Below are 20,469 nucleotides of genomic sequence, written 5' to 3'. Positions count from 1 at the left end.
GCCTTCACTAAAGGCTCAACATAAAAAATGCGGCCGCCTTCGCAGCGCGACGATTTTTGTGCTAATGTTCGTATTTGTTGTATTGATCCATAATTCAGGTTTAGTTGACGCATGCGGGAACCGTGACTGTTTCAACGGTTAGAATTGAAATCGAGGCATGAACGTCTTTTATGGGCACGGAACGTGTGCGAAACAAGGATAGGGAATATTAAGTGAAATTGAAGAACACTTTCTCTTTTCGTCTGTTATTCGCTGTTATGTCGTTTCCCTTCATTTCGTTGGTTTTTAGGTTATAGTTAGAAGAATGGTTACACTACCACTGACTCTATCCTATTTTATTTATACTTAAAATGATAATTTATACAATTAAACGTAACTAAGCTTGGATTTTAATTTTATTGCAGAAATTAGCAGAACATAATTAACAAAGAAAATGAGTCAGTCATTCTTCAGGAGAAGGCTTCAAGGAGCTGGGTAAGTCAGAGCTCCTTTTTATTCCTCATTTATTTTGAACGCCAAATTCAATGCTCATTAAGTATTACAATTTGGTGAAAGAGAGCTTATAAATGATCTCTACAACTATCCCCGATAAGTGACTTCCATAAATAAAAACTTGAAGAAAAAAATTATATACTTACCAGAGTGCTGCAGGGCTCCATCCATGGACCCATGTTTGTGTTATACATTAATGCTATCCACTTTTTACTAGTGATACAGCAATATTAAATGAAACAAATCATACTGAAACACTGAGTGCTAAGATTAGTTCAGGTTAATGGTTTTCACAGAGTAATCGAGAGATATCCTGCAACAATTCCATTTGAAAAGCTGAAAGTATCCATTGATAATGACATCGCTCTGAAGGTTGACATAGAGGACCCTGCAGAGATTTCCAGCTATGTTCACTGTACAAGAGGTATGTAATAATTTAAATGTCAGCATTAACTTTAGATGCTCTTATTTTCCTATATGATTATTTTAAAATTACTGACTTATATAGGTTTTCGGAGAGCGCTAAGGCTACATAAGACATAAAAATACTATACATAGAAATTTAAATGGTTAATGCTATAGAAGCTTTGACAAGTTGATCAGTGCCTGAGCAGAATGAAGAAACAAGAAAGAAGATGCAGCGGCAACAGCTTAATTTATCTCAAACAAATACAATTTATTTAATGAAGCTTTTGCATATCTTATACAGTTATTAGTTAAAAAAATTATCACTATTTTAAGGTGGTACCACTAGACCTTTATTTGGCAGACATATTCAAGTAGATCAAGTTTATTCAGAGGTGTCCCAGAGAAGACAGAAGCGTTTCTGCTTCCGATCCAAAACAGTCTACAGGAGTGTTACACTTCAAAGATCTATCTCACATAGGTATTTTTGCACTTTTTAGTTACAGTTTTGTTAAAGTATTCATTTGTAATACCAAAGTGTCAATGCAAATGCAGGTTACGTGAAGAAGAATTCAATACGGTATGGCAGTCAAACTCACCACATAGGCAACGGAGAAGGCAAAGGCAAGAATATGAAAATAGTTATTTGTTTTCGTAAGGCGAAAAGCAGGAATTTGTGCATTCGCCAAGTAAAACGCATAATTTTTTCTCACATTAGTTCCAATTAAAATCACTTTTAATTCGACTCTTGCATGTTTCTTCTTATATGTAAAAAAATGAGTTCTACTCTGATTATCCTTCATTTGCTGTTCAATTAGAAGGAGCGGAAGCCTCAGCAACAATCACAAAAGGAGGTACGACAGTTCCAGTTCAAGTTTGGAGATGACCAGACGTTCGCGACGGAAACGTAATAGAACCTGCCACACTCTTAGCTCGGAAAAATCCAGTTCGCAGTCGAATGAATCCAGTCGATTATCCTCGACTGGATTAGTTCCCAGTTCTTCCCGAAAAGGCGGCTTTACAAATTTAACAGATTATATTGATTCCCAGCAGATGCTTCAAGGGTCTAATTGGAAGCAATACGAATATCATCGGGGCTATTATTCCTGTTGACAGTTGATATTGCCTATATTTCTGCTTGATATGTTATTTATGTTACAATATATCAAAAAACGTTGTGATTTTTACTTATTTAACGTATTTTTTGTAATTTCAAATAACTTAATGCGAAGGATTTTAAATGAATATATAGTTTTGTATCCTTTATTGTTCTTGACCTCAATTTTCCTTCTAGAAAGGTTTCTTGAGACAGGATTGTTACATTCTGATTCAGAATACGTTCAGTTTATTAATATTACATATAAAAACGTATGACAATTAACTTTAAGACCCCCCACCCTTAAACCGGGACAAGCCTACTTTTTCGATCCCCATCCCCACAGCCCCTTAACGAATCCAGAGATGCCGGCACCCTGTTTGGTCTTGGCTTGCCCTTCTAATTTCTCGGTCAAGTCGGGGAATGCTACCAAATTATTGGCCAAATCAAAGAACAACGGTTTTGCCGGTACCGGTTCCATGTTCGGAGGCATAGGCACCAGATTTGGGTTCTTCGATAACAGTTGTGGCTCCTCTCTAAACTCATCTAACCTCTCTATCAAAGGCTTTTTCGACTTGAACACTTTCTGAGGCACCGGAATTGGCTGGTCTTCTTGACTATCCAACACAAAGTTAGCCTTCGCATTCACAACCTCGGTTTCAGCGCTTTCTTTGACAATTGTCAGCAATTGTTTCAGCTCAGTTAGATACTTGTCAAACTGCAAGTTGGTCACAGTTTTGGCGGAGGTGTCGAACAACACAGCGGCCTCGCGCCATCTTTTGGCCGCGGCATGTGTCTTGGCCAAGTAGTAGCTGCGCAATACTTTGTACGCCACTCTTTGAGTTTCAAAGTAGGCTTGCGCAGCATTGATATCTTTGATTGACTCGTTTTGAGACAGTTCTGATGTTTGCTGAATGTTAATGTCCAATAACCGGACACAATCTTGGGGTTTCTTGGTCTGCTGCAATAACAACAGATTTCTTTGTGAGGTGCGCTCGATTCTAATTGACAATAAATACGCCAAGAGCAGTTGGTCTTGCTTCTCTGTGCGTGCGCTCTCTCTAGTTAGAGATATAACATCACGCAGATCGATGAAAAGGTTTTCAAGGATTTTTATTTTGGCTTGATTATCTTCTGCGTTTTTTAATGACTCATCCAAACCTAAAACAATGATTTCTAACTTCGCACTATACACGAATACTTGAGAAACACACCTTCAATGCTGATCAGAAAAAGGCGAACGCGTTCAATTCTAATGGGGATCTTTAATTTAAACCATGTCACTTCATGTAGAACTGCAGCAGTTTTTTCCTTAGATTGAGAGACCAGAGCGTCAAAAGTTTCCAGAACTCCTAAATGCAAAATTTTGTTATAATAAAAAAGAAAAAGAAATATTTTCAAATGTACCTTGACTTCGTAATTCGAGTAAATTAACAGCTTTCTCATCACCTATATTATAGGCACAGTAACGCAAACTAGGAGCTATTTCTTCTACTCTTTGTTTATAAGGTAGCTGCTCCTCATCTGGGAGGGTTACAGCAAGTTTTTCATAAATTACCTAAATAATGAACATTTCATCTCAATTCTTCCAAAACATACAATTCCTTCCAAAAATGTGACTACTCAAAAATCTATATACTTCTTACCTGTGCTTTCTTTAAATTCTCTGCAGCCTGCACCCATAGTTCAAGTTCAAATTGTAAAGACCCATGAATCCAAGCCACATATGCTTGAGCCTCCAATTGAGTGCGAGCATCACATCTTTCAGATTTGCATAATTCATCCAGTTTCAAAGCATAAATGCATGCCTTCCGCAACTTTTGCACTAAATGGAACTTTTTCCTTGGCTCAGTGTTTGATTCTTGTTTCAATTGCATTGCATATGCCCAACATCTTTCTGTTAAGATTAGAGGAATGTGCAGGTACCTTTCATCAGCCCTTTAATATTAACTTGAACTAGAATCAGGTTTATGCTCTTGCTGACACAAACCTGGAGGAATTAATGTGGGCTTCTGTGACATCCCACTTCTTGAAATGTCTTCGATCCCCTTGGGGGATCTTCAGTACCTTGCGCAGCCTGCTGATGCGCCTAGAGCAGTAACCCCGGTATCTCTGATAGTCTCCATGTCTTAATCCATGCTGTTGCTGGGAGTCTTTGATGATTTTTAGTACTAAAAAATGAGGAATATAGCAGAACTGGGGCCAACAGATGGTGAAGCATAGGGCTTACTTTCAAGGCAGAACGCCTGGGAAGCCTCTCGTGGTTTTGCTGGAGCGTCACTTTTTTCACCCGGAGGTAACTGCTCAGTGGGTTTTTCTGATAGGGCCACAACCATTTCGAAAATTAGATTTTAAAAAATTTGTCTCTCTGTGAATTGGAAAGGGAGAAACGAGATGGAAATTATGGAGTGAATGACGATCTTGACGTTAGAGAAACGTGTAGACTTTATAGTGTCACAGTGAGGGACCTGTATCTTAGGTCATTGGTAGGAGTCTACTACCAGAAATTGGAATGCTGTTTCTTTGTTTAATTTATAACTTTAAATAAGGATAAAAACTATCTCTTTGGCCCCAAGCAAAAAGCTTTTGTGTCATTTTTTCCCATCCTACTAATCAAGATAGAGCGAGATGGATCAATTCCTGGATCAGGCGCATATATCAAGGTTGTGTTTACATTTTTATTACAGTATTTTCAGATTTTCTAATTTTTAATTTCAATAAAGACATTTCTCGATTCATTCACGTTCTTTAAGGTTACCCAACGTTTTCCGCTTTATTCCTTTAAATTAATCTAAATTTTGCTTCTTCACTCCTTTATTAACTCTTCTTTCCTACTACTTCTTTACCCGTAAACAAGTATTGAGACCAACTATCTTTTACTTGAAGAGCAATGTAATGGCAGATTCCAACAGACCTCCAAACGTAACCTCTAATAAAGTGAAGAAACGAAACCAACGCCCCAATCCTAACCATGTCTTTCGAAAAAGGCAGCCTCCAAAACCCGAAACAGGAGATAATGTGATTTATGTCAGTACCAAGACGAGCTTAAAGGTAAGTTGAACTATACATTCTTTCTTGAGATTTACATTGTCTGCCTGAATCACAGGTGCTCCTAAAACGCTGCTCAAAACTGATTAATGACAATGAAAATGAAATTATTATTTATTGTCTTGGGGCTGCAATTCAACGAGGCATTTTGTTAGCTCTTCAGCTGTGCGAGAGACATGTCAGTTACCAGCATGACACTAAGACCTTTTCAACAACTCTGATAGGTATAATTGCAAAACCTCCCTATTTTCCTTCATAACAATGTGTTTTTTTAGATGATTTAGAGCCTGCAGTGGATGACGCAGATTATGAGATGCAAAGGAGATTTAATTCAGCATTAAGAATAAGAGTGTTTCCAACCAATCCATTGGATCTGACTTCTTAGTAAACTTTAATCCAAGGATATTCATTGAGAATGTTTTTCTCTCTAGAAGAGATGGTGAAATGGCTGGGCTTGACAATATTTGAAATGTGGATTACCCTCATTTCAGTCCTGGCCTTTACCATTACTTTAGTGAACAAATTTGACCCAGATGTGGAAGTGTCAAGCAACAACTGGTGGCTGATCTTTGCCCCTCTCTTCATAGGAGATGCTCTGAATGCCTATTTCTGTGTTATATTGTTTATAAGAATGCTGATGGAGACCACATTGAAGCTGTGCACATTAAAACTGATTTGGTCTGTGATGTTTCAGACCCTGCTGTTTGTGTTTAAGTTTCTATTGTGCAAAAAACTCTTGGGACAAATCAGTTTAGACTATTCGGAGGTGTTTGCTCCTGTGTATATTCTATTGCAACTCATTGCTGTTAGGGCCTGTGGGGCCTGTCAGCATAATTAAAATATAGGGGACTGTTAGTACGGTATGGTTAGTAATATTGTAATTAATACTGTATGAGTGGGGCAAGATCAAAATGTAATATAATCGTTTTTCGATAGACCTCGGCTTGCCGAGTTATCGAAAGTCTCCTGCAAATAGCAAGTTTTAAAAAACATCCTTAGCAAAGTAAATAAATACGGTAAAGACATGCGGTTTGCATTAATAATTTTTCCCTCAAAATCAAACTCGGGGACGTATATTAACTTTCTTATATCTTCAGATCCTGGGAAAAAACCTATATCCTATTGAATTTGAATTATCCTGTTCGCAGGTCTCATTAGTGCACTAGGAGCGCGAATTCTACACATCTGTGAACCGTAACCAGAACCGTAGAACAAAGAAAGTGCCTATCACTTCTCTACTTTTGTTTGCTATCCTTGTTCGCTCCCACACTCCCACGTTTTTGAGGTTATATCACGGATGATAAGTTTGTTTGTAAACTTACTTTAATTTTAAGATTTTTCACTCAAAAACTGGTAATTTTTAAAATTAATTAATTCCTAATTCTCTATAATGGTTCGAAGGTAAGTTTCATTGAGAATTCATTTATTATTTACCTATTTTCAACGCCCTTTTCGTCCACGAAACTTGTATTTAATCCTGGATTAAATCAATAGGCTCAATTAAGTGTTTTACTTTTTTCCATTATAAATCCCACAAAGCACCTTCAATTTACAATTTTCACATATTTAAATCTGTAAGTATTCCCCTTCATATTACTAATCTTTCTGGTGTCTTATAAAAAAGCCCTGACAGAAGGTATAGACGGTCTCGTTCGAGAAGCAAAGATCGTCATTCTAGAGGCAGCAGAAGAAAAAGTAGATCACGTGACAGAGAAAGAAGGAGAAGCAAATCCAGGGAGAGACATTCTAAGTCTAGAGAGAGAGTTGTGAGAGACCGGAGTAGATCAAGGGATAGATCTCGGAGGGACCGTGATAGATCCTCCAGAGAAAGAGATAGAGATAGGGATCGTAGGGATAGAGACAGGAACAGGGATAGAGACAGGAGGTTTGAACAGGTGGATTAAATTGTAATATTTTGTTTAAAAGCAATTTTTAGGGGTGATAGTAAGGACAACAAAAAGACCTCTAGAAAAAGATCAAAATCCCGTACTCCTGAGAAGAAAGAGGAGCCTGCTTTGTCCTTTGATCCTGCTAATTTAGATAAAGTGTGTAATTGGCAATTTAAATTTATGTTTAAGATAATCTAGTTTCTTATAGGAGGAGGAACAAAAGAAGCTTGAGCTGGAAATGCAAAGAAGGCGAGACCGAATTGAACGTTGGAGAGCTGAAAGGAAGAAAAAAGAACAGGATGCTGTAAAAAAAGAACCTAAAACTGAACCATCAGACTCAGCCACTATCAAAAAATGGTCTTTAGAAGATGATTCTGAGGATGAGGAGAAACCCGATGAGAAATCTGACATTAAAAAAGAAAATGGTGATGATGAGGAAAAAGAGGAGAATGGGGATGCTAACAATATCAAAGACATTGACACGAATGATGATGATGATGTGGAAGGAAAGGAAGAAAATAAGGAAGAAAGTGAGAAGAAAGAGGATATGGACATAGATGAAGATGATGTGGATCCTTTGGATGCATTCATGCTGGGTGTTCAAGATGAAGTGAGGAAAATTAATAAAATTAATGTTAAAAAAGGAGACAAAAGTGATTCAAACAAAAAAGGATCACTTGTGATAGTAACTGGAGTAGCCAAGAAGAAAGCTGATAAAAATAAAGGAGAACTAATTGAGCAAAATCAGGATGGATTAGAGTAATCAAATTATAGTTATTAATTTCCTCAACAAATTTATTTTCATTATTTTATAGATATTCTTCAGAAGAAGAGGCAGAAGACTTAAAGGACACTGCTGCTAACATCGCCAATAAGCAGAGGAAGGATATTGCCAAAATAGACCACAACAACATTATTTATATTCCATTCAGAAAGAGTTTTTATGTAGAAGTGCCAGAAATAGCCAAAATGACCCACGAGGAAGTGGAGGCTTATAAGGAAGAGCTTGAGGGTATCAGAGTAAAGGGCAAGGGCTGTCCTAAACCGATTAAAACATGGGCTCAGTGTGGGGTTTCCACAAAAGAGTTGAACATTCTAAAGAAATTAGGCTTTGAAAAACCCACTCCTATTCAAACTCAAGCCGTTCCTGCAATAATGTCCGGAAGAGATCTTATAGGAATAGCAAAGACAGGTAGGATTAAAGATTTTTTTTTGTTGATTTTGGTGCTAACAACTTTTTTAGGAAGTGGCAAAACTTTGGCTTTTCTCTTACCTATGTTCCGGCATATTTTGGATCAGCCTCCTTTAGAGGAAACAGATGGACCTATTGCCATCATCATGACTCCTACCAGAGAGTTGTGCATGCAAATTGGTAAGGATATTAAGAAATTCACTAAAAGCCTAGGATTATACGCGGTTTGCGTTTACGGAGGAACCGGAATTTCCGAACAAATTGCTGAATTGAAGAGGGGTAACTAATATCAATTTACTAAAAACGTATTTTTTCTTATGTTTATGAGATTTAAAGGTGCCGAAATCATCGTTTGTACGCCGGGGCGAATGATTGATATGTTGGCCGCAAACAGCGGCAAAGTGACCAATCTGAGAAGGGTCACTTATATAGTATTGGATGAGGCTGATCGAATGTTTGATATGGGGTTTGAACCCCAGGTAAGAATAGCAAAAACTTTAACTTTCTATCTTATTAAGAAGAAAATCTTGTGTAATGGTCATCACCATTATGTCTAGAAATATTTTACTTTTTTTAGGTCATGAGGATAATTGACAATGTCCGACCGGACAGACAAACTGTAATGTTTAGTGCGACATTTCCCAGACAAATGGAAGCTTTAGCTCGTAGAATTCTTATGAAACCTATAGAAGTTCAAGTAGGGGGCCGCTCGGTGGTCTGCCAAGAGGTGAATTTTCAGTGTTGAACTTTTTAGAGCTTTGTGGGTTTATTGTATTTTTAGGTGGAGCAACATGTGGTAGTACTCGAAGATGACCAAAAATTCCTGAAACTTTTGGAACTTTTAGGCATTTATCATGAGCAGGGAAGCATTATAGTTTTCGTGGATAAACAGGAAAACGCCGACATTTTACTGAAAGACCTGATGAAAGCTTCATACAATTGTATGAGTTTGCACGGAGGAATCGATCAATTTGACAGGTCAGTTTTTATAAAAAATTTAAATTTGAGAAAATAATCAACTTTTGCAGAGACTCAACAATAGTGGATTTCAAATCCGGAAAAGTAAAACTGTTGGTCGCCACTTCCGTAGCTGCCAGAGGACTCGATGTCAAACAGCTGATTTTGGTTGTCAATTATGATTGTCCCAATCACTACGAGGATTATGTCCATAGGTAATTTGAATCAATTTCGGACGGCACTCTTGACTATGTAGTTCTTAGGTGTGGCCGCACTGGCAGAGCCGGCAACAAAGGATTTGCCTATACCTTCATCACCCCAGAACAAGGAAGGTATTCAGGTGATATTATAAGAGCGCATGAATTAGCTAATGTTCCTGTACCTGAAGCGTTGAAGAAGTTGTGGGACGATTACAAGAGTAAACAAGAGTCTGAAGGTAAGGCGAAATTGCTGTGTGGTGGCAACAGTGATTAGAATATGTTTGAACAGGTAAAAAGGTCCACACTGGGGGAGGATTTAGCGGTAAGGGTTTCAAGTTTGATGAAAACGAAGCTGCCGCTATGAATGAGCGGAAAAAGTTCCAAAAAGCAGCGCTCGGATTGCAAGACAGTGATGATGAGGATCTGGAACAGGACATTGACCAACAAATTGAGAGCATGTTCGCTACTAAAAGGACTGTAAAAGAAATTAAGGCTCCATTAGGTGAGGAAAACAGTTTTTTAGGAATTTGGACAATATATGGCGATCGAAGAGGCAGATCGAGAATTGAATTAACTGAAAAAATTCCTTGACAAATTCAAATCGTTTAATTATGTTTTTAACAGGCATAAATCCAGCCATGGCGGCTCAAGCATCTTCCATTGGCGGCTCCGCTGTGGACAAATTGGAACTGGCCAAAAAACTAGCTTCCCGAATTAATTTCAGTAAAAACAGCAGCTTCGACACGAAATTCGTTACGCAACAAGCTGCTGAATCGATCCTCAAAGGTAATATTCCCTTTGAAACTCATGAAAAAAGCATTCAAGAATCTCTTTTTCATGTGCTTAGGCAGTAGTTCTGCACTTCCCATAAATGCTAAAACTGTGGCCGAGCAGTTGGCGGCCAAACTGAACAATAAACTAAACTATCAGCCTAAGGACGATGATGACAAGATGGATGACGATAGCGAGCAGACGTTTAGGAAGTACGAAGAGGAATTGGAGATTAACGATTTCCCTCAGCAGGCTAGATGGAGGGTTACGTCGAAGGTAATTTAAAGGTCGTTTAAACAACAACAGCCAGAATATTTCTAGTGAGGTTTCAACATCTTGGGATAAAAGTGCAGGCAATTACATTGAACAGTAATTTCTTAATCGTGTAAATACAGTGCGTTAAAAATGTTTTCTTTTATCTCAATTACTGCACTTATTTCTGTCTTTTTATCTAAGATGTTACTATCTCAGAGTAATTATTTGGGCATTTAATGAATCTTCATTGAGAAATTCGCACTCTTATTTGCAATTATTAATGTTTAACATAATGAAAGATGGAACAAGTGGAAAATATATTCCTAATAGTTCCTAATGACCATTAAAACTGCAACAGATAAATACTATTGCTGGTAACATTCCTGTGTTTGGATTATAGTTAATTGTCCACGAACCGAGAGATGCGCAATAATGACTTTTCTAATATTTAAACAATAGTGTGTTGATTGAGATATCTGTTTGATTACGATGTACTCAAGAAAAGACTTCTTATTTTTTAGGAAGCTCTTGCCCAAATTTCCGAATATTCCGAGGCTGGTATCACTGTGAGAGGTACCTACGTACCTACAGGTAAAGCTCCACCTGAAGGAGAAAGGAAACTTTACCTCGCCATCGAAAGTACCTCCGATATGGCTGTCTCTAAAGCCAAATCCGAGATTACCAGATTGATTAAGGAGGAATTGCTCAAACTGCAAACGTCGGGGCATCATATGATTAACAAAAACAGATACAAAGTCGTGTAATTTTTGTATTGCGTGTTAATTTTGGTTAAACGAAGTGGAATATAAGTAATTATAGCCTGAATTATTGATAACCTGGATGTAGCTTTTTTTTATTATGCACAAAAGAACATTTCCTAGAAAATAGTGAAGGTATACATATAAGTTGTATTAAAGAGTGACAAGAATGTGAAGATCAATGATTACTAACACTTGTGGCAAAATACTGAAGAATATATGCTGGTGGTTCTAATTAATAAAAAAAATTAAGATTATGATCAAAATTTTCTCATTCATCGACTAGTCAAGAAACAATAGGATTTTACCCAAATTTCTTTCACCTTTTGGTCAAGATAATTATGACTTTTTATAGGAGCAAATTCGAACAAACGCTCACACTTTTAATTAAATTGGCCTTATTGCAGTTTAAGATTATTTATGACCTGCTATTTAAATAAAGTATATATCATTAGAGTCAAAATCTTGACCTTCATTCTGTTAATTTATATTATTGTGTTGTTTTATTTTCTCAAGAAAAAATTTAGTATTTCTGCTTTATCAAACAAATATAACAGCCAACCGATAGGGTGGCTGGGATTATTGACCGGGTGATATTGAAATGTTAGAAATTTTTGTGCAAAGTTAACTTTAAAGATTTATTAGCCTCATTAGACTAATTTTTGAAATGGACGCATGTGAACAAATTGAGTTAATTCCATAAAAAGAAAGGAAAACTAACGGTTTTCCGTAATAATTTAAACGACACCAATTGAGGAATTTTCCTATTAAAACTTTGTCGCATTGTCCCCTTTTCCACTCTCTAACGCGAACAAAGACGCCAAAAGAATAAACAATTCTTTTATCAAAAGGTCATTAAATCTTGCCTGCAAAAAGGGTATAAAATAGTCCACATGACCATTACTGGGCACACTCCAAGCCCGGTTCTGAAGGAGCCAAGATGAAGCTGCTTTTTGTGCTCGTGCTCACCACTCTCAGTGTTTTGGTTTGCAGTAGTCCTACTGTGGAAACTAGATATGAGAGCAAATACAAAATTGGTAAGTCTGTTAAAAGTATTCTTGTGAACAGAGATTTAAACAAGCTTTTCAGGTGACAAAGACTTTCTAGAGAAGCAACGCAAAATTCTTTCCCTCTTCAGACACATTAACCAACACTGCCACAATGCTGAGCACGAGGAAGTGATCAAAACCTTTGAACTCAGCGAGAACAAGGAATCGTATACTGTAGGTTTTTCTCAGGTTTCAATTAGTTTTTGCAACTGATATTGTTTTACAGAATCCTGAGGCTGTAAAGAAAATCATTGAGCACTATACTAAGGGCTACAGCCTTCCCAAAGGGGAAATCTTCTCCATTAGTTATCCAGAGCATTTGGAACAGGCTATTGCTCTGTTTGACTTGTTGTTCTTCGCCAAAGACTTTGATACGTTCTACAAAACAGCCATTGTGTCTCGCCACTGGGTGAACGAAGGACTATTCCTGTATGCCTGCTCGCTAGCTATTGTCCACAGACCGGATTGTTATGGACTTATTTTGCCTCCAATTTACGAGCTGTATCCACACTTTTTCTTCAACACCGATACCATACAGGAGGCTTACAGGTTAGCTTAAAAATACTGTGTAAACGTACCTAATTTTGCTTATTTCGAGCTGCAACCCGCAATACAAATGCATTTCTTGTTGCATGTGATGAGTCACATTGACTATTGAGTGGGTTTATCTCACACATCTTTTTACTAAATTCAATTTCTTTTAAATAGATGCAAGCAAACCTGGAACGGCCAGAAAATCCAAGTCTCATCCGGCAAATATCCAGGCTACACAATTATTTCCAATTACTCTGGACACTATCTGAACTTACATCCCGAGCAATCTCTCTCTTACTATCTTGAGGATGTAGGCATCAATTCTTTTTATTATACCTACTATTTATACTACCCCTTCTGGATGTCTGGGACTAAATACGAAGGAATCGGCAAGGACAGACGTGGCGAACTTTACTACTTCATTCATCAGCAGCTGTGGTCCAGATTTTATTTGGAGCGTCTCTCCAATGATTTCGGCAAGCCTACAGCCATTGACTTCGAGGTTCCTGTGGAGACTTCCTTCTATCCTTCCTTGCAGTACCCTAACGGATTGAATTTCCCTGAAAGACCTAAATTTGCGAGGTTGTCGGATTATTTCTATAGCTACGGCCAAAAAATCCAGAGCTCCTTCGCCTACAGTTATTCGCTGTACAAGGATTATTCTAGAAGGATCGTTGATGCCATCGATAGGGGGTACGCTTTGGATGTAAGTATTTTTGGATATAATCAGGCCCTTTATATATAAATCGCGTTCTCATTGTAATATCCCATTATTCCGAGGGGATTCATAAATTATGGGATATTGATATTTCCAGGGCGAGTCGAACTAAATTTCCGTATTGAAATTCGCTTGGAATAGCAGAATCTTGCGGGGGATGTTATTAATGATTGGGCTGAGGCGGAATTTTTCTGTTTGGGGTTCGCATTGAAATGGGATTTTGATTTGATAAGGTCAAAGTTTGCGTTTCGAATGATGAGAAACTTGATGAAACAAAATATAATTGGAATTTTTAAAAATCTGGACTAAATGGTGGATAAAAATTTGGTCCATTTTGAATTGAAAGTTCTGTAAGTTCTTATGGAGTTCACATGGAAGTTGATGCGTTAATTTTTCCTAAGTTTTTGCGCATTTACAATTATGAGTACAATTGAAAATTTTCTTTCAGAAACAAGGACAAAGATACGAACTCTACAACGACAAATTAGGATACGAGCGTGTTGGAAACTTGCTGCAGAGTAATCCGGATTCTCCAGACAGTCGTTATTACGGACCGTGGCTTGGTATGTGCCTCTTTTTCGAATTAACGTAAATTTATTTCGAAATGCTTTTTGGCTAAAAGTGGTATTTATTTATATTAAGTACACAAAGTGGCACGATTCTCATATATTATTTATTATACATATGTAAATATACATAGGATATGGTCGACATCTTTTGGGCTACTCCACCATCCCCCTTTCTCCCTACAAAGTAGCCCCTTCTGTCTTGGAACACATGGAGACCAGTTTAAGAGATCCAATTTTCTATCAGCTTTACAAGCACCTTATGCTTCACTACGCCAGGTACTACTTACTTCTTCTATTACCAATGAATTTTTTATGGTATTTTTTAATAGGTACCAATTGCGATTGGAACCTTACACTCGAGAAGAACTGAACTTCCCAGGAGTCTCCATTGAGAAAGTGGAAATGGACCGTTTGATCACCTATTTCGACGAGTTCTACTCAGACCTGAGTCAGGCAGTTTTTTACACCCAGGAGGAATTGAGCCAAGAAGAAAACAATTTCTTTGTGCGTGCTAAGCAGTACCGTTTGAACCATAAACCCTTCACTTATAAGATCCATGTGAAGTCCGATAGGGATGTGCAGGCTGTGGTCAAGATATTTATTGGGCCGAAATATGATGAGTACGGGCGGTATATCAATATTTCTGACAACAGGTAAGATATTGAGTACTAAACTAAAACTGAATTAATGCATTTAATCTTCAGATGCAACTTCTTTGAACTGGACAAATTCATCTTTGACCTGAAAACCGGGGATAACTTGATCAAACGCAGCTCCTATGAGAGCAAATTCTTCTCTTCTGACAAAACCAGCTACTATGACCTGTACAAACAGGTTTTAGGTGCTTTGGATGGTCAAAAAGAATTCACCGTCAATGGTCGAGAGAGCTACTTCAACTTCCCCTTGAGATACATGCTCCCTAAGGGTGACCACGGCGGTCAATCGTTCCAGTTTTACTTCATCGTCTATCCTTACAAGCCCTATACTGAAAACAAGCCTCAAGAGTGGACTTACTTCTACCCTCGTCCTGGAGTAGGAGGGCCCTATATCGATGATTATCCATTGTATTATCCCTTCGACAGGCCTATTAAGTATGGAAGACAGTTTTATCAGGAGATTCCCAACAGCTTCTTCTACGAGGCGAAGATTTACCATAAGATTGATGTTAATATTGTTAGTTCAGAGGAAGCTTGAAGAGTTAGAAGACTGGTTTATGATAATGTAGGAATGTAGTTAAAGTTGTATTAAATTGTGGTTTTTATTGGAAATATTCAAATAAATGAATTGAGGTATGATACTTTTTCTTTATTTTCTCCCCTTTCGAGATATTCTGTGATCAAAAGTACTTAGTTAAAGAAGTACTTATTCACTTAGTCTGTAAAAAGTTCGTTCACCAATTAGTCCACAATCGGTGACTGTGAGTCATCTAAAAGTTTCGTTCGTCATTCCATCAAGAAATTTTCAAAATGACAACGTTTTAAAGCTAATTAATAAGTATTATTTGGCAACATTCCTCTATTTCAATAAATGAAAATATAATTTCTTACCTGTATTCAACTCCGTATAATCTTAATAAATTCAACTGATTTTGTGACAACAGTAATGTCCTTATGAACTTGACCTCGTTCAATTATTTATGTTGATAATAAGGTGTATTATGAAAAAGCAATACAGAGACAACCAACGACAAAACAATATTTATTACTATTAAAATGTGGCAAACCTAAACATCTAATTTATCCGAGGATTTATCATGCGGTTAGTAAACCCTTGCACCCAATGCTGATTTTTCACTGTTGTTTCTAGATGGCAACAAAGTTCATGATTTACAATGTATATATCTGGAATGAGAATGATGGCTATTAATAATTTATTATTGGTACAGTTGTTTTTTCCCCTTCAAAAGAATAATTTCATAATTGTTCAACTTTTAATTATGTAAAACTTATTCATTTTACGAACTTGAATCGATGGAGATAGGATTGTTGCATTGAGATTGTTTATTTTCAGATTACTCATCAGAAATATAAAATATGAAATTAATATGTATTTCAACTATCCTTCTGTTTCTTGATGGAATGGCGAATAAAAACATCTGATGATTTTGGATTGAGTCATTTTTCTGAAACGATGTTGACATATATATCCACACTGTAGCTCTAATAAAGGTTTTTTTGGGCTGCTCTATCTCTCAGAATTGAGCCTTCTGAGCTGCTTGTAGCCGAGATTTAACCTCATGCAGCTGTAAAATGGAGATCAACGCCACGAAATGGCATTTTTAGATTATTAATTAACGAGAAAGTAATAAAACAAACATATTTGGTTGCATGCTGATAATGCATGTCCTCAAACAGTGGCGTCACCTGAGGCAAAAAAGATCGGAAATTATGGCAGAAGAGTTGAGGCGTTTGCAGGATTGTCTAACTTAAAAATTTGAAATAACATCGTTGATTGACTGACTGTTGATGTCACTGACCTTTAAGATCCTCCTTAGGTTAATTTTATCAGGAAAGGGTGAAAATGGTTCTAAATCGGATTCCGCGATGGAAATGATGATGTGTCTGGTTCTGTAAGGCGGGAAAAAAGGTCCCTATCACTAGGCCGTTTCTGCATGTTTAGAAGCGCCTAAATAATTATTGTTCCCACCTGAAATATTTCTAATGTGTGCTTTAGCTTACACCTAAGAAACCCACCGTTCGCCTAAATCAAAAATCCATTTTGCACTTCCAGTCTCTGAAGTGCGCCATAAATAACTCCTCCCGAAGCCAGGTCGTATATATTTTCTCTCTTTTTCCCATGTTCTCCTAGAAATAAATTTACCCCACCAGACCTTTTGTTTAATTTACTTTCAACGCGTATTTCTTGGACCTTTCCAGCCGACAATCAAAGGAATTTTTCCAAAGTCAGACATACAATCTCTTTTGTCGTCCCTGTTTTTCAAACAAAATACACAAACATATTTACGCATTTTTGGGCATTGGTCGATAAGCCATTTAATAAGTGTAATTATTACACAACATCGCGATTCGTAAAAGAAACCAATTAAAATTATCTGGAAACGGCGATACAACCTGGAACCGATGGAATATAAAAGAGGTACTCAAAACTGAGAAGATTCAGACTTGGGTACTTGGTACCGGAACAAGCATGAAGATCACTTTGGCGTCGGTGGTTCTCTGTTTGGGGGTTGCTGTCCTGGGAAACCCCGTGCAGCACTCTGGCAAACATTACACAACTGGTAAGCTTCGCCATTTATTTTTGAACATTAACAATTATTCTCTTTTGTAGTGGACCATGTCTTCTTAGAAAAGCAATACAAAATCCTCACCCTCTTCCATCATGTGAATCAGCCGAGCTTGTTGGAAGAACACGTGCAGATCTACCAAACAGTCCAAGACCCCGTGCAATGGCTGCAAGTCAACAAAGCTTCATTCGTGGTCAGCTCAGGTTCTTTTTTCTTAACTCATATGCTTAATTGCCATTTTAAACGCGCAGAAGCCTGAGGTGGTGGACACTTTAATCCAGTTCATACACAACGACTATGTGGTGCCAAAAGGGGTTCCTTTCTCCACAATGACCAAAGAGCACTTGGAACAAGCCGTTGCCCTGTTCAAGCTCTTCTACTACGCCAAAGACTTCGAGACTTTCTATCACGCTGCAGTGGTGATGCATCAGTTTACTAATGAAGGTTTGTTTACCAATCTACACGAACTTCTGTATTTGCTATGGCGTTCTTCTCGCAGGACTGTATCTTTACTCCTTATCTGTGGCCGTGGTCCATAGGAAAGATACCTATGGAATCATCCTCCCCCCCATTTATGAGGTTTACCCATGGTACTTCTATGGTTCCGACGTAATCCAGCAGGCATACAAATACAAAATGGGGCATTGTGCTATGCATGTAAGTGATATGGGGCGTAGGACGGAGGTCAATTGTGCGAAAATCTGCCCCAAGCCGCACTTAAAAGATCGCACTGAAGCTCTCCAAATTACGAGATTTGAGTAAATGTACCAAAAATGGCGTTTTGCTTTCGAGATTCGAGAAAACGTCTTTGGAGGCGATGCAGTGGATTTGCGCTTTCTTGCTTCATTTGGGCTATTAACGTGTTAAAAATTGGAGCTCAAATGAGTAATAAAAGCTCTATTTAAGCATTTCTAAGCGATTTTCGCGAACTTTTGCCATTATAAAACATCAATAAAAATTGCCAAAGTCGGGCAATAAAATCAGAAATTTAACCGTTAACAATTATCTGATATTTTTATAAGAGTTCCGTGAGACTTTGGCGTTTAACGTGAATTCCGCAAAATAAATTCCATCTAAAACTACTAAAAAATATCTATTACAACTTGTCAAATCAATGATTTAAACAGAGGTGGCAACGTGGCGCTTGGCATTTGTTTCAATGGACGTCAGACTTTGACGTGCATGTTTCGACGATTAGCGAAAAGTTGGTCTTACATTGATGCCGCATTGGTCCGCCCATCTGAGGTTTCAGACCGGATCATAACACCTTTTTAAGCTCTTAAAACTCTTTTTGCTTCTGGCGTAAACACGATCTGAAACAGTTTCTCTTCCCCTCAAATCACAGAAGAAAAACGATGACGAACGTGACTACCACGTCTTCGCCAACTATTCCGGCCACTACCTCAATCTCCACTGGGAACAGTCTCTCTCCTATTTCATGGAAGATGTCGGTTTGAACTCGGTTTGGTACTACCTCCACCTCTACTACCCCGACTGGATGGACGGCGATGAGTTCCATATCAAAAACGACTACAGAGGAGAGATAATCTTGACCACGATGCAGGGTATCGTAGCCAGATACTACTTGGAACGTCTTTCCCATGGAGAGGGGCAGATTCCCGTTTTCGACTGGGAAGTACCGTTCGAAACCCCCTACTACCCGTCGCTGCAGTACCCCAATGGGCTCATGTTCCCGGAGAGGCCCAAATTTGCCAAGCTCATGAATTACTACCAGAACTATGGGGAGCAAGCTAACTCGCCTTACGCTTTTAGTTACACGCACGTTGTTGACTTCGAGAGGCGCATCAGGGATGCTATCGACAATGGGATGGTTTTCGATATTGTAAGTCCCTTCATCTTGACGGGGGTATAGCTAATACTGAGGTTCGCAGAAGGAGGGAAAAATGGTACCAATCTACGATCCTGAGCATCACAACGAGGCCGTGAATGCCTTTGGAAACCTTTTGCTAGGAAATGCCGATTCTCCCAATAACAAATACTACAAGAACTACACCTCCTTTGCAAGTCATCTGCTGGGGTATTCCTTCAACCACTTGGACTGGATGCACACAGCTCCCTCTGCTTTGGAACACCATGAAACCGCTCTCAGAGACCCCGCTTTCTATCAATTAGCTAAGAAGGTATAACTTTGTCATCCACACACCTGCTCCAAAGAAACAACCGACTTTTTCTTTGAAGATACTGACGAACTACGTGGTATACCAACAAACCCACATGCAGCCCTACCACAAGAGCGAGCTGGTATTTCCTGGGGTCACCATCGATAAGGTGGAGATGGACAGGTTGATCACCTACTTCGATGAGTTCTATAGCGACATCAGCAACGCAGTTGTTAACACACCTGAAGAGCTCAAAGATGACTCTTTCAAGGCAAGTTCCAGCTTCTTTTTTTATTGAGGACACGATTTGAATTGCGTATCTAGATCTGGGCCGTCCAGAAGCGTCTCAACCACAAACCTTTCACCTACAAAATTCATATAACTTCCAACCAAGACACTGAGGCTACCGTGAAGGTATTCCTGGGGCCCAAGTACGACGAGTATGGAAGGCGCGTGAACATCACTGAGAACAGGTATGAGTCGTGGAAGGATTAATAGGGTTGGAATCAAATGATGAACCTTTAGATTGAACTTCGTGCCCATTGACATCTTCAAGTGGCGCCTGAAATCAGGCCAGAACGTCGTCAAGCGTAGCTCTCAGGAGAGTGAGTACTTCAGCCACGACAAAACCACTCACAATGAGCTGTTTGACAGGGTCATGAGCGCCTACAAAGGCCAAGGGGAATTCAATATTATGGGAAATGAAAGCTACTTCTACTTCCCTGACAGGTTTGCATTGATCTTGGAATTTTCAAAGCCTTCACGAGCTTCGTTTGCAGGCTAATGCTGCCCATTGGCTCCTATAACGGAGTCTCTTATCAGTTCTACTTCATCGTCTACCCTCACAAGCCCTACGCAGGACAAAAGGAAGAAATGACCTTCTCTTACCCTCACCCAGGTACTGGAGGCGGTTACGTGGACGACTACCCTGTCTACTACCCCTTCAACAAGCCCATTAAGTTTGGAAAGATGTTCGTGCACGAGGTGCCCAACTCTTACTTCTACGAGACGAAAATCTACCACAGGACTGCAGATGAGGCCCAAGTTCCTCAGACCCAACACATCCATTAAAGATCATTGTTTAAGTTATTGAGTTTGAATAAAACTAAAGCCATTTTTGGCTTCTTACCATGTTAGAGTTTTTCGTTTTAAAGGAGGTCCGCTTTAGTCAT

General features: G+C 38.5%; 5 protein-coding genes across 6 annotated transcripts; 4 read left to right on the top strand and 1 right to left on the bottom strand.

Moving 5' to 3' along the window:
- Positions 1 to 2,146: 2,146 nt before the first annotated feature.
- Positions 2,147 to 4,383, bottom strand: Srp68 (signal recognition particle 68). Its single transcript, XM_066394230.1, has 6 exons — positions 4,224 to 4,383; positions 3,984 to 4,164; positions 3,640 to 3,931; positions 3,401 to 3,551; positions 3,208 to 3,345; positions 2,147 to 3,154 (listed from the first exon to the last, which is right to left on the bottom strand). The coding sequence occupies exons 1-6, from the start codon at positions 4,327 to 4,329 to the stop codon at positions 2,313 to 2,315; spliced, it is 1,710 nt and encodes a 569-aa protein (XP_066250327.1). The 5' UTR covers positions 4,330 to 4,383; the 3' UTR covers positions 2,147 to 2,312.
- Positions 4,384 to 4,733: 350 nt separating this feature from the next.
- LOC136411652 (transmembrane protein 203-like) lies at positions 4,734 to 5,986 on the top strand. 2 transcript variants are annotated; one of them, XM_066394308.1, is made up of 3 exons: positions 4,734 to 5,044; positions 5,100 to 5,265; positions 5,317 to 5,569. In XM_066394308.1, the coding sequence occupies exons 1-3, from the start codon at positions 4,889 to 4,891 to the stop codon at positions 5,424 to 5,426; spliced, it is 432 nt and encodes a 143-aa protein (XP_066250405.1). In that variant the 5' UTR covers positions 4,734 to 4,888; the 3' UTR covers positions 5,427 to 5,569. The 2 variants fall into 2 exon arrangements, with proteins under 2 accessions (XP_066250405.1, XP_066250413.1); XM_066394316.1 differs by lacking the exon at positions 5,100 to 5,265 and having other exon boundaries at positions 4,912 to 5,044; positions 5,317 to 5,986.
- A 330-nt stretch (positions 5,987 to 6,316) lies between these two features.
- On the top strand, positions 6,317 to 11,140 carry Prp5 (pre-mRNA processing factor 5). Its single transcript, XM_066394219.1, has 15 exons — positions 6,317 to 6,442; positions 6,666 to 6,926; positions 6,978 to 7,086; positions 7,139 to 7,689; positions 7,746 to 8,122; positions 8,174 to 8,401; positions 8,459 to 8,601; positions 8,700 to 8,849; positions 8,904 to 9,100; positions 9,151 to 9,294; positions 9,343 to 9,515; positions 9,569 to 9,781; positions 9,904 to 10,065; positions 10,127 to 10,326; positions 10,827 to 11,140. The coding sequence occupies exons 1-15, from the start codon at positions 6,432 to 6,434 to the stop codon at positions 11,067 to 11,069; spliced, it is 3,162 nt and encodes a 1,053-aa protein (XP_066250316.1). The 5' UTR covers positions 6,317 to 6,431; the 3' UTR covers positions 11,070 to 11,140.
- An 822-nt stretch (positions 11,141 to 11,962) lies between these two features.
- Positions 11,963 to 15,223, top strand: LOC136413715 (allergen Cr-PI-like). Its single transcript, XM_066397446.1, has 8 exons — positions 11,963 to 12,100; positions 12,153 to 12,286; positions 12,339 to 12,661; positions 12,821 to 13,352; positions 13,813 to 13,927; positions 14,065 to 14,209; positions 14,263 to 14,586; positions 14,638 to 15,223. The coding sequence occupies exons 1-8, from the start codon at positions 12,004 to 12,006 to the stop codon at positions 15,125 to 15,127; spliced, it is 2,160 nt and encodes a 719-aa protein (XP_066253543.1). The 5' UTR covers positions 11,963 to 12,003; the 3' UTR covers positions 15,128 to 15,223.
- Positions 15,224 to 17,030: 1,807 nt separating this feature from the next.
- Positions 17,031 to 20,431, top strand: LOC136417898 (arylphorin subunit alpha-like). The gene is given in 10 exon segments (XM_066403783.1): positions 17,031 to 17,171; positions 17,222 to 17,370; positions 17,429 to 17,621; positions 17,677 to 17,834; positions 18,523 to 19,020; positions 19,070 to 19,318; positions 19,377 to 19,631; positions 19,634 to 19,770; positions 19,823 to 20,026; positions 20,077 to 20,431. Coding segments are annotated over 10 exon segments (2,226 nt in total). The 5' UTR covers positions 17,031 to 17,080; the 3' UTR covers positions 20,369 to 20,431.
- The last annotated feature ends 38 nt before the right edge of the window (positions 20,432 to 20,469 follow it).

The sequence above is a fragment of the Euwallacea similis genome, chromosome 1, assembly GCF_039881205.1.
Source record: "Euwallacea similis isolate ESF13 chromosome 1, ESF131.1, whole genome shotgun sequence".
In the NCBI taxonomy this organism is placed as follows: domain Eukaryota; kingdom Metazoa; phylum Arthropoda; class Insecta; order Coleoptera; family Curculionidae; genus Euwallacea; species Euwallacea similis.
The sequence above is the reverse complement of the archived record's forward strand: the minus strand, read 5'-3'. Positions and strand labels throughout refer to the sequence as shown.